At 42.8% G+C, this 15,100-nt stretch overlaps 1 protein-coding gene across 1 annotated transcript in view; it reads right to left on the bottom strand.

The window, feature by feature from the left end:
• The window catches only part of EXOSC10 (exosome component 10), a 138,659-nt gene that overhangs the window by 27,495 nt on the left and 96,064 nt on the right, over positions 1-15,100 (bottom strand). Inside the window, exons 14-20 of the mRNA XM_078642236.1 lie at positions 10,003-10,114; positions 8,816-8,866; positions 8,324-8,402; positions 7,292-7,401; positions 2,313-2,405; positions 1,461-1,535; positions 529-625 (exon numbers count right to left, since the gene is read on the bottom strand). Coding sequence (XP_078498362.1) covers positions 529-625; positions 1,461-1,535; positions 2,313-2,405; positions 7,292-7,401; positions 8,324-8,402; positions 8,816-8,866; positions 10,003-10,114 — 617 coding nt within the window. The remainder of the gene's footprint in view (positions 1-528; positions 626-1,460; positions 1,536-2,312; positions 2,406-7,291; positions 7,402-8,323; positions 8,403-8,815; positions 8,867-10,002; positions 10,115-15,100) is intronic.

Here is a 15,100-nt window from a genome sequence, read left to right as displayed (position 1 = left end):
AATAAAATAACTAAAAGAATAGTTTTATACAAAATCAATTGGTCTGAAGTTCAGTCTTTGAGTGTGTGTAATCATTTGCTGATTGAGTGGGTTCAACAAATGCTTAACACTGTCCTCTGATACTGCCTTACTGCTGGACCACACTACCACAAATGGAGAGTAAGGTTATATCTAACTTAACCTCTGCCTACCTTTGGGGTTCCACTGGACTTTGTGCATACTATACCTTACTTTGGTATAGTATATACAGAGCCAGCTTCCTACAGTTGTCTCTTGACAAACGTTTTGAAAACTGTTGCCCGCACTAGTGTAGATTGCATGCACAATTCTGTCTATGTAATCTTGTGCTGATTTTCATAATTCGAGTATTATTGGTGAATTTCCACCATGCAAGACATGCCGAAGGGTTGCACTCCACAACTGGCTGTCTACATTTAACATGGCAACCCAAACTGTGCATTTGCCTGAAAGCGGTTACAATGCCAGACACCCCCAAAGGCACCCACAAAATCAGACAGCTCTCCATACCCATCTGTTGCTGCTGGGCTTTCTTCCTTGCCTCCTCTTTTGCATAGGCTTCTTTTTTGAGCTGTGCTTGGCTGACCAGCTTCCAACGGTGACTTATCTACGAGAAGACAATTTGGGTGAGAGTGCATCTCTGCACTGCATTGATACAATTACCAGGAAAGATTAACACAGAAATGTATTGATATATCAAATTACCTCCACAGTAACGAACCAGCATACAGAGCATGTGCACAGGGAACAGGTGTTATGCATGCATTTACACAGTTTTCAGCAATCAGTCCACATAATCACCCATCCGTGCGATCATATAACAGACTGGCAGAGCACAGAATTTACACAACGCTCCAAAACAGCGGAGAGCTCGTACAAAGACTTATGAAGGGGCAGAACCATCATCCACACAGAGGAACATACAAAATGTGCTTTACAATATGTTGACAGATTGGGAAAGGGGGCTGGTACAGGAAGAACTGAAACAGCAGTGGAACAATGTATGGATATACAGGAAAGCAGCTATAGACAAAGCAAGGAGACAACAGAATGACACTGTGCAGTGCGAAAAGAATAAACAGCTCCCACTAAAAAGAATGACAGTGTAGAGGCCAAAAACCTTCACCGTAATCCATTGACATAGTAGAGAACACCACATGAGGACACACCAAGGTACAACCATACAAAGCAAGAACCAATTGAGCTACATCACAAAACATTATATGATGGAACACCATTGGACAATGGAGTGGCAGAGCACAGGACCATTCATTAACTGAATGACGTGCCCCAACAGAAAACCAATACACACAGACACGGCAAAACAGACATAGAAGTTAAGGACACAGTGGAGCACCTACACACAACTCAAAGGAGAACTCAGTCACCAAACAAAAACACACAACGGGCATTACGTCTGTCATTTAAATTGATCCACTCACCTCAAAGATCTTTGTCGAAGGGTCAAATTTAGCAGCCTGTGATATGTGAGCACTGGTCTCCTGTTGTGGGAGGTACTGAAGAACAAAGGGAAGACATTATTAAAATTAACCATAACTTGAGCACAATTACCTGTGGCCTCGGAACACTGACTCATCATGTAAGCTCACTAAAGGTCACAGGACAAGGTCAAGGAGAAGGCAAGATAATCACTCAAACCATTGTGTGCTAATCCACTTTAATGTACGAACTAAACATTAAATTCATAGGAAATGTTTGGCATGTGATGCGAGCCCAAAACGGTGAGAAGCATTGACTGGAAGAAACTGTAAAAAAACAGATGGTACAGGGGTGTCCTGCACGAAACAAGACACACAGAGCACAGACAGCCAAGGAGTGTGTGCTGAATAGCATACAGTGATCGTGCACCACACCCATTAACCACAGAGTACAATGAGCGAATCTCTGCCAATTGCATACTTCATCTGTATGCAAAGGACTGGAAGCACCTTAGGGCAGTGTAAATAAACAAAAGAGGCGAAGCACGAGAAGAATAAACATATTGCTTACTTGGTGAATAAACACATTGGTTTGAGCAAGCTGACATTTGGCACCATTAAGGAAGTGTTACAGAATTAACGAGGATTAGATATGAAGATTTGTGTGGTTCTTTCGCAATTAGAATCTTTCTTAGACGCATGACATATAGGATTATGAAATTCCCTTAGACATGCTTCAAAAATTACTTCTATTTTTCCTCTAGAGTGGAGTTGAGGGTCGAACAGCAGCTGCCAAAACACGGCAAAAAGGACAATATCCACTGTTGAATGGTCACACACTGGAAAACAACTCACCATTCTAAAAGGGTTCTCAAAGGACTCCATTATACTCCTAGCCTTCTTCTGGGCCACAGTTACGTCCACCTTGGCGTCAACCTCTTCTGGCTCCTGGAACCAAACCAAAATGAATGAGGACTATCTCCTACATGAAGGACATATTTAGAAGTAATCCTACATTTTTACTTTCAAAGTATCCGAGGTTAATATTTTAACATAAGAATGGCAATGAACTTAATAACTTGGCAAATATTTTACTCTGTAGAGAAAAGTTCGAGCCCCAGGAAGAAAGGCTCGGGAAAATGTACTCTGTGAACAGATTTGGTGGATTCAGAACCTAGCACTGAAGGCTTCTTCTAAATGTTGCAGTGACTGACCGACACCTGGCACGCCAAAATCCTTTTGCCTTGCAAGTCCATTCTCACTGACCTATAAGTAAAAGCTGAATTATGTGCCGAGTAGTTTCCTGAAATGGCAATCACAGGAAATATAATATGATAATCCATGGTCATTAAGTAGTTTATTTGGATCCAGTGAGGTAATAAAAAGATGGAATGTAAAATAATACATTGAAGAATGACAGAATAAAGCCAATTGAACAAAACATAGGATTAAACATCTTTACAGTCCTTCATACTCAATACTATCTTTAAAAGCAGCTCTCAACAAGCATTGGTAAAGCCAATAGGTCTAGCCATTGAGAGTTTTGGATAATTTTTTTTGCTTGTTTGTACAGTAGTGTGTGTCTGTTGTATTTGTAGATTGTGTTCTAATTACATTTTAATGTTGTGCAGAATAATTGATGCATGTTAGATGTTATGTGTTGTAAATAATGCATCAAATAAATCCTTTTTTGGTTTTTATTGCATATATACCTTTTTAGCATTGGTTTTAGCATTCTTTTATCTATTTATATTTTTATGTGCTTACATACTGGGATATTCAATTTTATTATGTATGAAATGGATGTCATGTTGGATTTTCGTATTGTATAGTATGTCTTTTATGATGAAAATTCGCAATAAAGACTTATTGACTTGACTTGCATATAAACATTTAGCCTACGTGTTCGTCCATTTGTCTCAAATTCTGTTTTGTACTTCTTGATAGCATGGTATTGGTAGATCTGCTTTCCCCACCCATATGCAGATCTGCATACACCAAAAAGCAAACTAAAAGAATTAGGGAAATATGTGCCTCTGACAGGGCAAACTTGAGGTCCCATCCTTGACCCAACCAGTAGGACTTTTAACAAAGTGAACTTTGCATGCCCGGGCATCCATTTGCTAATTACAAGGTAACAAAAAGAAGTAAATCAAACTTATAATGCAAGTCTTCTGACTAACAACCAACACGGACTGACGTCTCAAACGTTACATGGTCTATGATCATTTTGTGTGTTTTGCAATGCGGATGGTAAATCGTGCATAGCACCAAGTATACATCCATATGCAGCCCAATATTTTTGCCAAACGTGGGGGATGGTCCAATGATGTTGACATCAGCCCCCTGGAACTCGAGGTAGACCGCTAAGTTATCCCGTGAATATATAATAGCTGAAAGCAGAACCAAGGCAAGCTTTGAACCAGCAACAGGACGCTAATACTTTTATTAACTGAAATATACAGCAGCTTCACAAGCTCTTACACACACATTAACAGCAAAAGTAATTCTACTGTGGGGAGAGGTATATATTTTCATGAGATGAGCATTAACGGTACCAAAGCACATCAGTGAAGTAAGTGATTCTCTAGTCTGGCTTGATTTCATAGATGGGTAATCAAACACTACCAGCATGCGGAAAAAAAATGTCCAAATGAGAACATAAAACTGATGGAAATCGTGTGCAGCACCAAGTATGCATCCGTATGCACGAAGGTGGTTCATAAACGGACACTTTAAAACACGTTCTCCCTTGCCTTCAGTACCCGCTATCACCATCCAGGCTTCGAAGATTTTTGCCAAACTTGGGGGAGGGTTCAGTGATGTTAACATCTGTCGCCTTGGAACTTGAGACAGATCACCAATTCATCCCATGAATATATAATAGCTGGATGCAGAACCAAGGAAAGCTTTGAAGCAGCACCAAGAAGCCAATACTTTGATTAATAGAATTGTACACCAGCACCACAAGCTCTTACACACACACACACACATCACCCGCAAAAGTAATTCTAGTGGGAGTAAAGTTATATATTTTCCTGAGACTAGCATTAGCGGTACCCAAGCAAATCAGTGAAGTAAGTTATTCACTATTCTGGCTCGATTTTAGAGATGGGTAAACAAACACTACCAGCATGCAAAACCCAACAAAATGTCAAATAAATCATATAAAAAAACGTGGTAAAAAGTTGTGCACCGTGGCGCTGCATTCTACAACATTATTTACCTAGTCCGTACTTCTCCAGACTGTCTTTACAAAGCTTGATGGTCAACATGGGTTACACTTAGCAAAATAAAAGAACAGGAAGGGAGGCCGCATTCTCACTGTTGTTTCATAAAAACAGACCCGTGGAGACTGTGTGACTATGTGTCCTTATAAACATTAACTGTTTTGAGACAAGCTTAGGGCCGCTAAACCAGGACAGAGTTTTAGCCTGTCATGCAAGTGTGGTTCGTCCATTTATTATGATCAACAGAGGCACAGAAGGCCATTTTCCTCCCCAGCTGAAGACACACATTCCCTACAAATATGGCATAGCTCTGGCATTTGCGTGCAGATGGCAGACAAGAAACCATGAATGGTTGACTTGTACACACATTTTTGAGGGTGAATACAACCGTAAGAGCCATTGCAGAACTCTGCTCACCCGCAGCTAAGGAAGCAATTGCTAAAGAGCGCTATTACAGCAGATGCAGCCGTCAATGCGAACAGCGCCGTTGTGAACTCGACGAAGCTTCACTAAAGGGGTGCTGAGAACACAATTTTTTACTGTGCAGTGCGCCAACCAGAAGCCCATCAGGCACTACTCACTATCACCGACAGCCACTGCGGAGCGAGGATCCTGTGGGAGGCAGGGGTGGCAGACGAGCAAACCCGGCTCTCAAGGGCCGCTCCGTGTAAGCTAGGCAGCGCTGCAGCCCACACTGCGAAAAGGGAAGGGTGGTGTGAAACTCTACTAACACAGAAGCAGCCGCCACGGGAACACGGCTAAACTACGGATACGAGGCGTTTTTGCAAGGATGAACGTCTGAGGATTGTAAACCTGCGTTCAAGTCCTGCGAACCCCCTGCTATGGAATGGTAGAGCCCCCTCAAAACTGATCTGGCAAAGCAACTTCTTTTAACATACAACTTTACTGAGGAATGTTTTGCAGTCGCGAAGAAACTGGCAGAGGGTTAAACCGAAAAGCAGCGCCATGGATAAGGGAGATGGCCTGAAAGATGATGCCTTTAAGCTACCTTGGGGAGCCCCCCCAAAAAAGGTAAGCTTCGCCAAACACAAGCAAGAAACTAAAAAATAGTGCCCCAAAACAAACAGATGAACAGCAAACGGTAGTTAGGCCCTGCTCCATGGAAGGAAACAAGTGACAACAAGGAGGGACAAAGAGAAAAAATTATCCATTAGCAAGCAAGCCTTTTTAAAGGACAATCGAAGTAACAAATAAAAAGGCAATCTAGGCGCTGTAAGCCCACAAAGTGTAAAAATGTCTCGAAGAGACACCACAAGCTCTGCCTAGGCTCGACCTAAAAATGTCAGCCAAAATAAATACATGGCGTATTTAAGCAGCTCTACACTTTCCAAGATCAACTGAATGAAACACTCTGCACAGAACCTACCTTCTGGGCCCCAAACAAAAATTAGAACAAGAATTAAATGTGTATACAAAACTAACCAGATAAAGACACACAATCACATGGGCAACAAGAGCATGTTTTTCTGTGGCCCAAATGTTAAAACTCTATAAAAAGTGTCAATGTTAAAGAATCTCGAACACGGGAAGACAAACAAAAAGGATATTCTGGACAGTAAAGGGACTAGTATTAGACATAGCTGCATTTGCACACCAGAGCAACAAGTGAGTGCTACATTTGCAGACCTGAACCCTCACCAAATAAATGCAAGGAGTTGCAACAACAACACTTAACGATATTGTATGGGACCAGCCACCTACATACAAACAAGTTTCGTTCTGCACAGAATTAATTAAATGACTAATGGATATGAGGCAGTCAATTCACAGATGTCTATTAATAGGAGTCAGTATTCCTGCATGTGTTTCAAGATAAAACCAGAGGGAAAAAGTAAATTAACAACGTTATTCTGGGCAGGAGGTAAACTAGACAAATTGTGAGCATAATGAACATTCTTTAATTGTGCCAAATTACTAACTAACTGGATGAACAATGGCAAATTCAGACAAGGAGCGGTTTGACCAGAAACACCTCCTGCATAAATGAAGGTCCCGAGGGGATGAAGAGACCATTTTGAATCCAGAACATTCTGGGAAATGTATAGTAGCAGCCTGCTTTCTAGGACACACTAATACATTGCTAGAGATTTCTTTTACAAATCTTATGTAAATGTCAACATTTTAGAATTTTTTTCCAATTTCATATTAGTTCTATGCACAAACTACATAAGAAATGTTTGTGTTGAGTTCAAATTAAAAAAGTGTTTTGCCTTTCAGAGTGTAAACAGCCATCGAAAAGGGCAGTTCTGGCTCCCTTATGGGACACTAGAGAGGGCATATGGGTCTACAAGTAAACAAATAAGATTGAAAATTGACTCTAGCCCTGGTCAGGCATATTAATGGCTCAAATTGAATAGGATCCTATTTGCAAGGAAACTGCACTACTAACAGAGGCACTCCGATTTTAGCTCATCATCCTTTTGCTTAATTGCTAAAGTCAGTGTCTCTACCACAGACCATAGGTCTCACATGCCTCTGGTTACAGGTTGTGTATCAAGTAAATGTCCTGCAATACCTGCATCTCTGGACACACTCAGTGACTCATGCAATATTTCAGACACCTCAATCCTGGCGAGTACTCACACTGAATATGCTGATGCTGGCCCGGGCAAATAAGGAGCTGGAGAGTGGGGCCTTTTCCTCCTCATCCTCCTCAGAAAACAGACTTCCCCGCTTCAGAGGTAGGGCTGGTTCTGAAAACCGAGAAAGTGCGTCAGATCCATGGTTTTATTTGCTAATCATCCTCTTGGCACTCACAAGGAATCTTTCTAGTGCCTCAACATCCCAGTTCTCACTTGGAATCCTAATGCTTACCCTCCCATCCACCAGCCGTAATGATTGCTGCTCTGCTACAATATAGAACGTTAATGGCAAGTCTTCTATATACTAAACTCTGTTCTCAAATGTCATTCTGCCGAAGACTTGCAAACATAGAGCTCACATCATGACAATAGTCTGTTACATCAGTCTTCCAATAGCACCTCAACACTGATCTGAATCCTCACATGGCATCCTGAAACTGCCCCACAACCACGGCCTCAGCTGGTATGCTCACACTTTCACCATAGTATCAGCCCTGGAGGGGCAATTTTCCACCAAACTCTCAGACTAAGTCCTCGTGTATCACCCAACTACTACTCAAAACAGTTCTTACATGAAAACTTGCCACATTCAAGTCCCTAATGCAGTCCTGTCTAGTCAGTATCCTACAATCTGTGAGGACACAGAACTGTGTTACTGCCACAAACCCCCGGCATGCAATCAGAGGTTCAGTACCTCAGTTCTTATACTGCGGTCACATGGAACCATGACTTTGTCCTTAACTTAATATCCTGTTGCTAATACCATAACAGAGCCATGACCTCTATACACCAGGCTCTTGGAAAGGTTAGCCCCTTCCTTAATCTTTTTGCACTTTCTATACTCCCACGGTTAGAAAATCTCATGTCTGGACTAGAGGGCTGTCCTCCGGAAAAAAAAAAAAACAGATACTCCTGCTGATCTCAGTTTTTCCAATTTATTATACAAAATCACAGGATGATCTGCACTAAGTTGCCAATATCCATGAACTAATGCTCTTTGTTGAAGTTAAAACAACAGACTATGCTGTCTTACCTGAGCTGGAGAAGTTTTGGACTTCATAGAAAGGTGCCTGGGATCCATCATGAGGGCTGAACAGAAAAGACTCAATTCTCTAAAGTCAAAAGAGAAGAATGCAGTGTTGTTATAGGGGGTCACATAATAAAATGAAGCCGCCTAGCCATGTGGACAGGGAGGGCTCGGCAGTAGCAAGGTAACAGCTGTGTAAGATACAGAGGGCTGAACTGTTTTACAACTGCAGACAACTTGGCTTCCGAAAATGGTTTCTGTATTGAGTTGACCATATATACCACAATTGTTTGCTTATGTATGTACATAAGAGACATATCTCTCTAAACAATTCAAATTGTCATAAACACAGCTATTGAGTAAACTTTGTTCATGCCCATTGTCCTTATCAAGAAATCATTGAAGTAGTACACTATACAGAACTATTCATGCTCAGAAGTTCAAGAAAAGGAAAAAAAGGAGGTGCACAGCACCTACGGAGGGGGGGGGATTTCCTACCTCAGTATCTGGCTTTGGTCCTCGCTTCTTTACACTGCACTGAATTTCAGACTATGGGGTTTGAAAAAAGTAAAGCGTAATTAGTCATTTATTATCATGTCAGAAATCCACACAACAGACACTTTTTGTCCCAAGACCTTCAAATCCCAAGATCGGGTGACTTTGTGACAGTGCTGCAGTCACTCATCTTTGCATGTCGAGTAAGGGGGACAGAGCAGGTCAGCTCCAAGAAACACTTCGTTGAGACAGTGATGGGGGTGTGAAGACAAGCGAAGTCTGAAGCTAGCAACAGCAGGAACTTTGAGAGTAACATCAACATGGGAAGGGCCAAAGGCAACATTGGGAGTGAGAGGAAGAGCGATAGTGGAGGAAGAGTGATTAAGTATTGGAGAGAAGTGGAGCACATATCGGGAGGTATGGTGGCAGTAGAAAAAGGTAGCTAGGGACATATGAGGAGTGAAGGAGCGACCAATAAAGAGGTTAGTGGTGCTGCGGAGAGAGGTATGGTAGGGAAAAGTGTAAAGAATAATGTAATGTGGAGAATGAGTTGGTGTGGGTGGAGTGGGAGGGAAAGTGTAATATGGTGGAAGCAAAAAGTAGGAATTACCAGTCATGGAATAACAACTTTGTTAGAGGAGTTAGCAAGGTGGATTAATGGTATATGATTTAGAAGCAGTAAGGTAATTCGTTGTAGAAAGAGAGCCAGGAAGAGGAAAATAGAAAGATGGTTCCAAGGTTAACAGAGTGTGAGTCCCAGCTCTGTGGGATAGTGCTATGTATATCGATATCAAACTTTCATGTGCTGGAGAATCAGCAACAGAAGTCTCAAAATGGCTTGCAAGACAAACTCATCAAGGGTTGTTTTGAATCCTAGCGCTAAATTTACTTTATAATTTTTGCCCTCAGTTTCACTTGTAGCTGGTCTACTATTAACAAGTTGATCAACCTCCACAAACAAGATTTTGTTTTAGGAGAAATTTAAAATAATTCCCTCAAATCATTCAGCTCCTTCAGCTTTAATAAGATTTCCTTTGTCTTTACACTTCAGAGCAACCTTGGCATTAAGGCTTTGGAGCCACCATGCTGCAATAATTACATGGTAAGGGCTGTAGCCAACATTCTGTACATCATGAAGGTGTGAGGCTATGACCGCCATCCTTATACCCTGCCATCGAGGTGAGACTCACCTTGAGCAGAGGCATCTCTCGGGCCTGCAGGATGAGCAGGTTCAGTTCGTTGAGCTGTTGTCGCACAAGAGGTGGTATGGGATTGCAGCAAGCAATTATTCCCTGGGGTTCCCTGCAACAGACAAGACATTTTGTAGCAAAACATGTACACATTCCCCTCTGTGCACTCACCTTTACAGTACTCTGTACATATCTCCCCTCCATCTGAGGTGGTTTTATCCACATGGTACTCAGATGGTCTCTGGACCCCAGATAATTTTCATGAGGATCCACAATGACTAGGCAACCATATGCAGCTGAGTGTGGGAAGACCAAAGTTAACTAATGGTCTGTGTCTCGTGACGCATGCAGCCGTATTTATTCTAAATGTGGTGTTTCGAGGAATACTTAGCTTGAGGTACAACAGTGCTCATTACAGCCTGGATTCATCTTCTAATAATAAGGACTACTGTAAATGTCTCCTGAAGCTGCAGTTGTTGGGGATTTCCAGTTATTTGCATGAATTAACCTTTAAAGGCTTACATTCCGTAGTAAGCAAGGTAAAAACATAGTCTAATGAAAGCACTTTGTGTATCCAGCCAGGTAGGACGGTATAGTACAAATGAAGCAAAATGCGCACCTTTCCTTTGTTGATAAACTAGTAAAGAATATTCCACTGTGTTTCTCCAGCCTTATGCCCTAAATAAATACAGGCGTTTATAAATAACAAGAAAGTTTATAATGCAAACCAGCAGGTGTGTGCTTATACTGCTCTGAAGATTTTAGTCATATACAATAAAACTTTAACTGATCAAGATATACGTGTGACCATGAGTCAGCGCAGAGAGACTGCTACCGAAACCCACGCACTGTTAAAAGCAAATTACTATTTCTTTTTGTTAATGCAGTATTTGTTTCTAGCAGTGCCATAACGAAAATACGCTGCTTGCATTTCTCTCACATTCCATAAATCACAAGCCTGCAACTGCATGTCGCACTCTGTTCCCCTATTTGGAAATCTTCTATACGATTTGTCAAGAGTGAAAGCCACAATGAGCAATCATAAAACTAACCATCACACAGGAAAATAAGAAATGTAATCATTAGTGTTGCTAAGTGACCCATTTTTGGGTGGTCAGCATCAGTATTTCATTTGTTTTTGGAGACTCACCTGCTGGTAACCATGAACTCCAACACTGGGAAACTGCTATACAGTCCCTAGTGTATGCGGTCTGACCCATAAAACATGTATACATTGGCTTAGAAACTGACTGCCAAATTTAACTTTCCTATACGGTTATAGTTTATGGTGCAGGAATACACCGCTGGTATAGAAAGTTGCATGCCACTTGTTGACTGCAGGACCTATTGTGCCAGTGGCAGTGAGAACATGGCTTCTGGCCGATCGGCAGCAGCAGCAGCTTGACCCCTGCAACCTGGGCCTGTCAAAATCACCATTTTGACAGATAGGAAAATGTGATTTTAAATATTAAATACATTACCCCTAAGCGCACATTGTTGCACACAAAGTAGGGTGCATAATATTTAAAAGTGGAACATTTGTGGTATTAGAAATTGCAGGTTTCTCAAGTGACTAGGCCCAAAAAGATAGTTACTAGCCAGGCTGTAGCTGGCACATAGGAAGAGTCAAAGCATGGATTATACATGTAATTCTATAACTTTTAACCAGTGGCAGCTAAACCCACAATTCAAAGTCTTATTTCTATATTTAATAAAAAGCCAATCTAATGGTAGAGTCGAATTTATAATAAATAAATTGGAAATGAAACTTTAAGAAAGCTCCCTTTACCTTGCTTGAAGATGCTGGAGGAAAATTTGCATTTGCTCTCCAGTAACCGCTCAAAGTGTACTTGGCCTGAATTAGGTGTGAAAACTGCTCCAAAAGCAGAAACAATGGTATGGGAATGGAGAGGTGTTTTTTAGGTCTCGCCTGTCGATGCGCATGCGCATCGAGCAAGCGAGACTATAGGGGCTCATCCAGACTTTATCTAACTTGCAAGGAATCGTGGCGATTCCTTGCAGTGCCCGTGACTTTTAAGCTCAATGCGCATGTGCATTGAGCTTAAAAGCGCGTGCACAGCCGCCCGCATTCCTCCGACACCTTTGAAGTGAAGCTTAGCTTCACTTCAAAGGCCCGGTTCTTCACACCCACATGCCGCTCTGCCCTGCTCCGCCCCCTCCCCTGAGTCATCCTGCCTGCCCAGACTTCTCCTCCCCCTCGCTCCTTCACCCCACTCTCTTTGCTGTCCCTCCCCCCTCCGTTCCAAACATTCCGGAGACTCCCAAAGCTTCTGATCTCTGCACCTATTTGCTCTAATCACGCTAGAGCTTTTGTTCTGACAAACGTCTTTAATACTTTTGTTTTTTTTACTAAACATAACCACGTGGCAACGTTTGTGTCGTGATGAGTTGTTAGCTATGCATTTTCGTGTCACATGCAATTTAAGTTGTCAAGGAAAATCGTATGGCGAGTGTTACAGGTAGACAAACATTTATACCCCCTCCACCATTCCCAGTGAAATCGGGGATGGTGTAATATCACAGTGCCTCGTATTTATCATGCTGTGTGCAAGTGTTCCATGTCGAAGGTATGTGTGCGACAGTTCTGGCTGTCCATTCTGCACCCTCATGGGTTGGATGAGTGAGGTCAAATTCCTCTAAAAAATGCAGGCTTTCGCTTCATAGCTGCTCATGTTATATGCCCTCCAACAGTGCACGGGCTAGAACATGCGCAGCAGCGCTGCTTACTGCCTGCTAACTTGTAAAGCATAAACGTACCTATTTCTTGCAGCAGCCAGAGTATATCGTTGATCTTCGCTATATTGTGCAAGGGGAGGGGCACGGGAGACTGCAGATGGTTTAATACTTCTCCCCTGACTAGGACTAGAAAGATTGTGGAAATGGTTGACTCCAAGTCTTCGACTGTATGTGCTGTGTAAGCTCCTACAGCGTCGTTCATTGTTTCACGTAGCGCTATCACATCACGTCAGAGCGCTAAATTAAAGGCTTTAGAAGGCCGACTCGCAAGCATCCGCTGCTAATATTATTGCTATTACCGATGATGCACGCGTACAGGCCACAAAATTTACTTTCTCACATAGGTGACCCCGCTCCATCATCGAGGCATGCTTCATAAGAAGTATGCCTAATAATGTTTGCATTTTTTTTAATACAGTGCTGCTAGGCCATTGATGCCAGATTATATTTCTATTTGTGTGTGGGGGAACTGAGCAGTAAATGTGGTAACACATTAAATCGTGTCATAGTTTGTATGTGGTCAAGAGCTGAATTAGCTTTTGTTTTTCATAGTCGCGCAGTAGTTTTTTGCTTGTTTTTTTGTTTTGTTGTTTTCTTTTCTTTCCTCTCCAGACATCCGCTGCCTGCTCCTGCTGTTTTCCTGCTACCCCCTCCTCACTCATCCCTCGCACCCCCTCCTCGCTCATCAGGTCTGCAAAGCTACACAGTGTGTTATTCATGTAGCAGTACCCTATGGGGAGTATACCAACGTCCATTTGACCAGCTGCTGAGCTGTAAAGTATCCTGAGCGCCGCATTGAAGACGACGCTCGCGGCCGACCGAGTGTATTTATTTATTTATTTATTTATCTTTGGCTTCTTTTCTTTCCTCCCCAGACTTCCGCTGCCTGCCTCAGTTTCCCTCCCAGCCCCTCCTCGCTCACCCCTCGCACACCCTCCCTGCTCATCAGGTCTGCAAAGCTACGGCCAGCTGCTGGGCAGTAAGGTTTCCTCCCCCCCCAACCATGGGAAGTCCCTCCAGTGAAAGCGCCAAGGCATATAGGGGGTCAGCCCCTGATTTTCAACACTGTTCTCTATCAAAACGCCAATACTTATTGTGGGTTTTATTAACCTGCCAGCAAAATATTTGTTTTGGTAAAAGTTTCCATAACAATTATGCTGAGATTTAGTTTGTTATGCAAACGCCAGATATGAATTTCTGCCCTGTTTTCTGTGCCACAGTTTTTCTATTTTGCCACAATTTTATCTACTTCGGGCCACTGTTGTCGTGTTTCTCTTTTACCTCTTTGTCCTTGTTCACTTTGCCCATATTTCTTTATCTGGCTTGTTTTTAATGTGTTTTACCGACTTGAGCCAGCTGAGCTGGCGAACAGGTTTATTTGTAAATCCTTTGAAGTGGATTTCGTATATTCTGTGAAGTTGTGATATTCTCTAAAAGCAAGCAGTTTGTTATGCAGAGCGATTTTTTACTTGTGTGCTTTTGGTATCCATTTTCACGTAGCTGTCAGGGCAACCGATGTGTTGGGTGTGGAGGATCCTGTGACTTCATGTCAGTGGCTACTTTTGTTTTCTGTGTGTCGGACAGACTTCAAAGAAAAAAGTTTTAGTTCCTGGATGAACACTTACCCCTAGAGATTGCAGGTTGCGAATGTTCTATAAGTCCGTTGATATCAATGATACCCTGTCTATTCCCTAACCCATATAATTTATGTAAATTCTATAATGTTCATGGAGACATGGATATTCGTGATTATTGGGTGTACCCCACTGAATTTAACTGCATTGCGATCTGCTTGATAATCACAATAGGAACAGTCACAGATATTTCTGATGTGAAGGAAGGATGTGAAGGTAACACTCAGCACCACTCAGCACCACCACAGCATCACTCAGCACCACCTCAGCACCACCACAGCACCACTCAGCGCAACCCCAGCATCACTCAGCACCACCACAGCAGCCTCACTCACCCTCACCCACCCTCACCCTCACTCACCCTCACCCACCCTCACCCTCACTCACCCTCAACCCCTCACCCTCACTCACCCTCAACCCCTCACCCTCACTCACCCTCAACCCCTCACCCTCACTCACCCTCAACCTCACTCACCCTCACCCTCACTCACCCTCACTCACCCTCACCCTCACTCACCCTCAACCCCTCACCCACCCTCATTCACCCTCAACCCCTCACCCTCACTCACCCACCCTCAACGCCTCACCCTCACTCACCCTCAACCCCTCACCCTCACTCACCCTCACTCACCCTCAACCCCTCACTCACCCTCACCCACCCTCAACCCCTCACCCTCACTCACCCTCAACCCCTCACCCTCACTCAC

Source organism: Lissotriton helveticus, chromosome 5_1 (genome assembly GCF_964261635.1).
Source record: "Lissotriton helveticus chromosome 5_1, aLisHel1.1, whole genome shotgun sequence".
In the NCBI taxonomy this organism is placed as follows: Eukaryota; Metazoa; Chordata; class Amphibia; order Caudata; family Salamandridae; genus Lissotriton; species Lissotriton helveticus.
The sequence above is the reverse complement of the archived record's forward strand: the minus strand, read 5'-3'. Positions and strand labels throughout refer to the sequence as shown.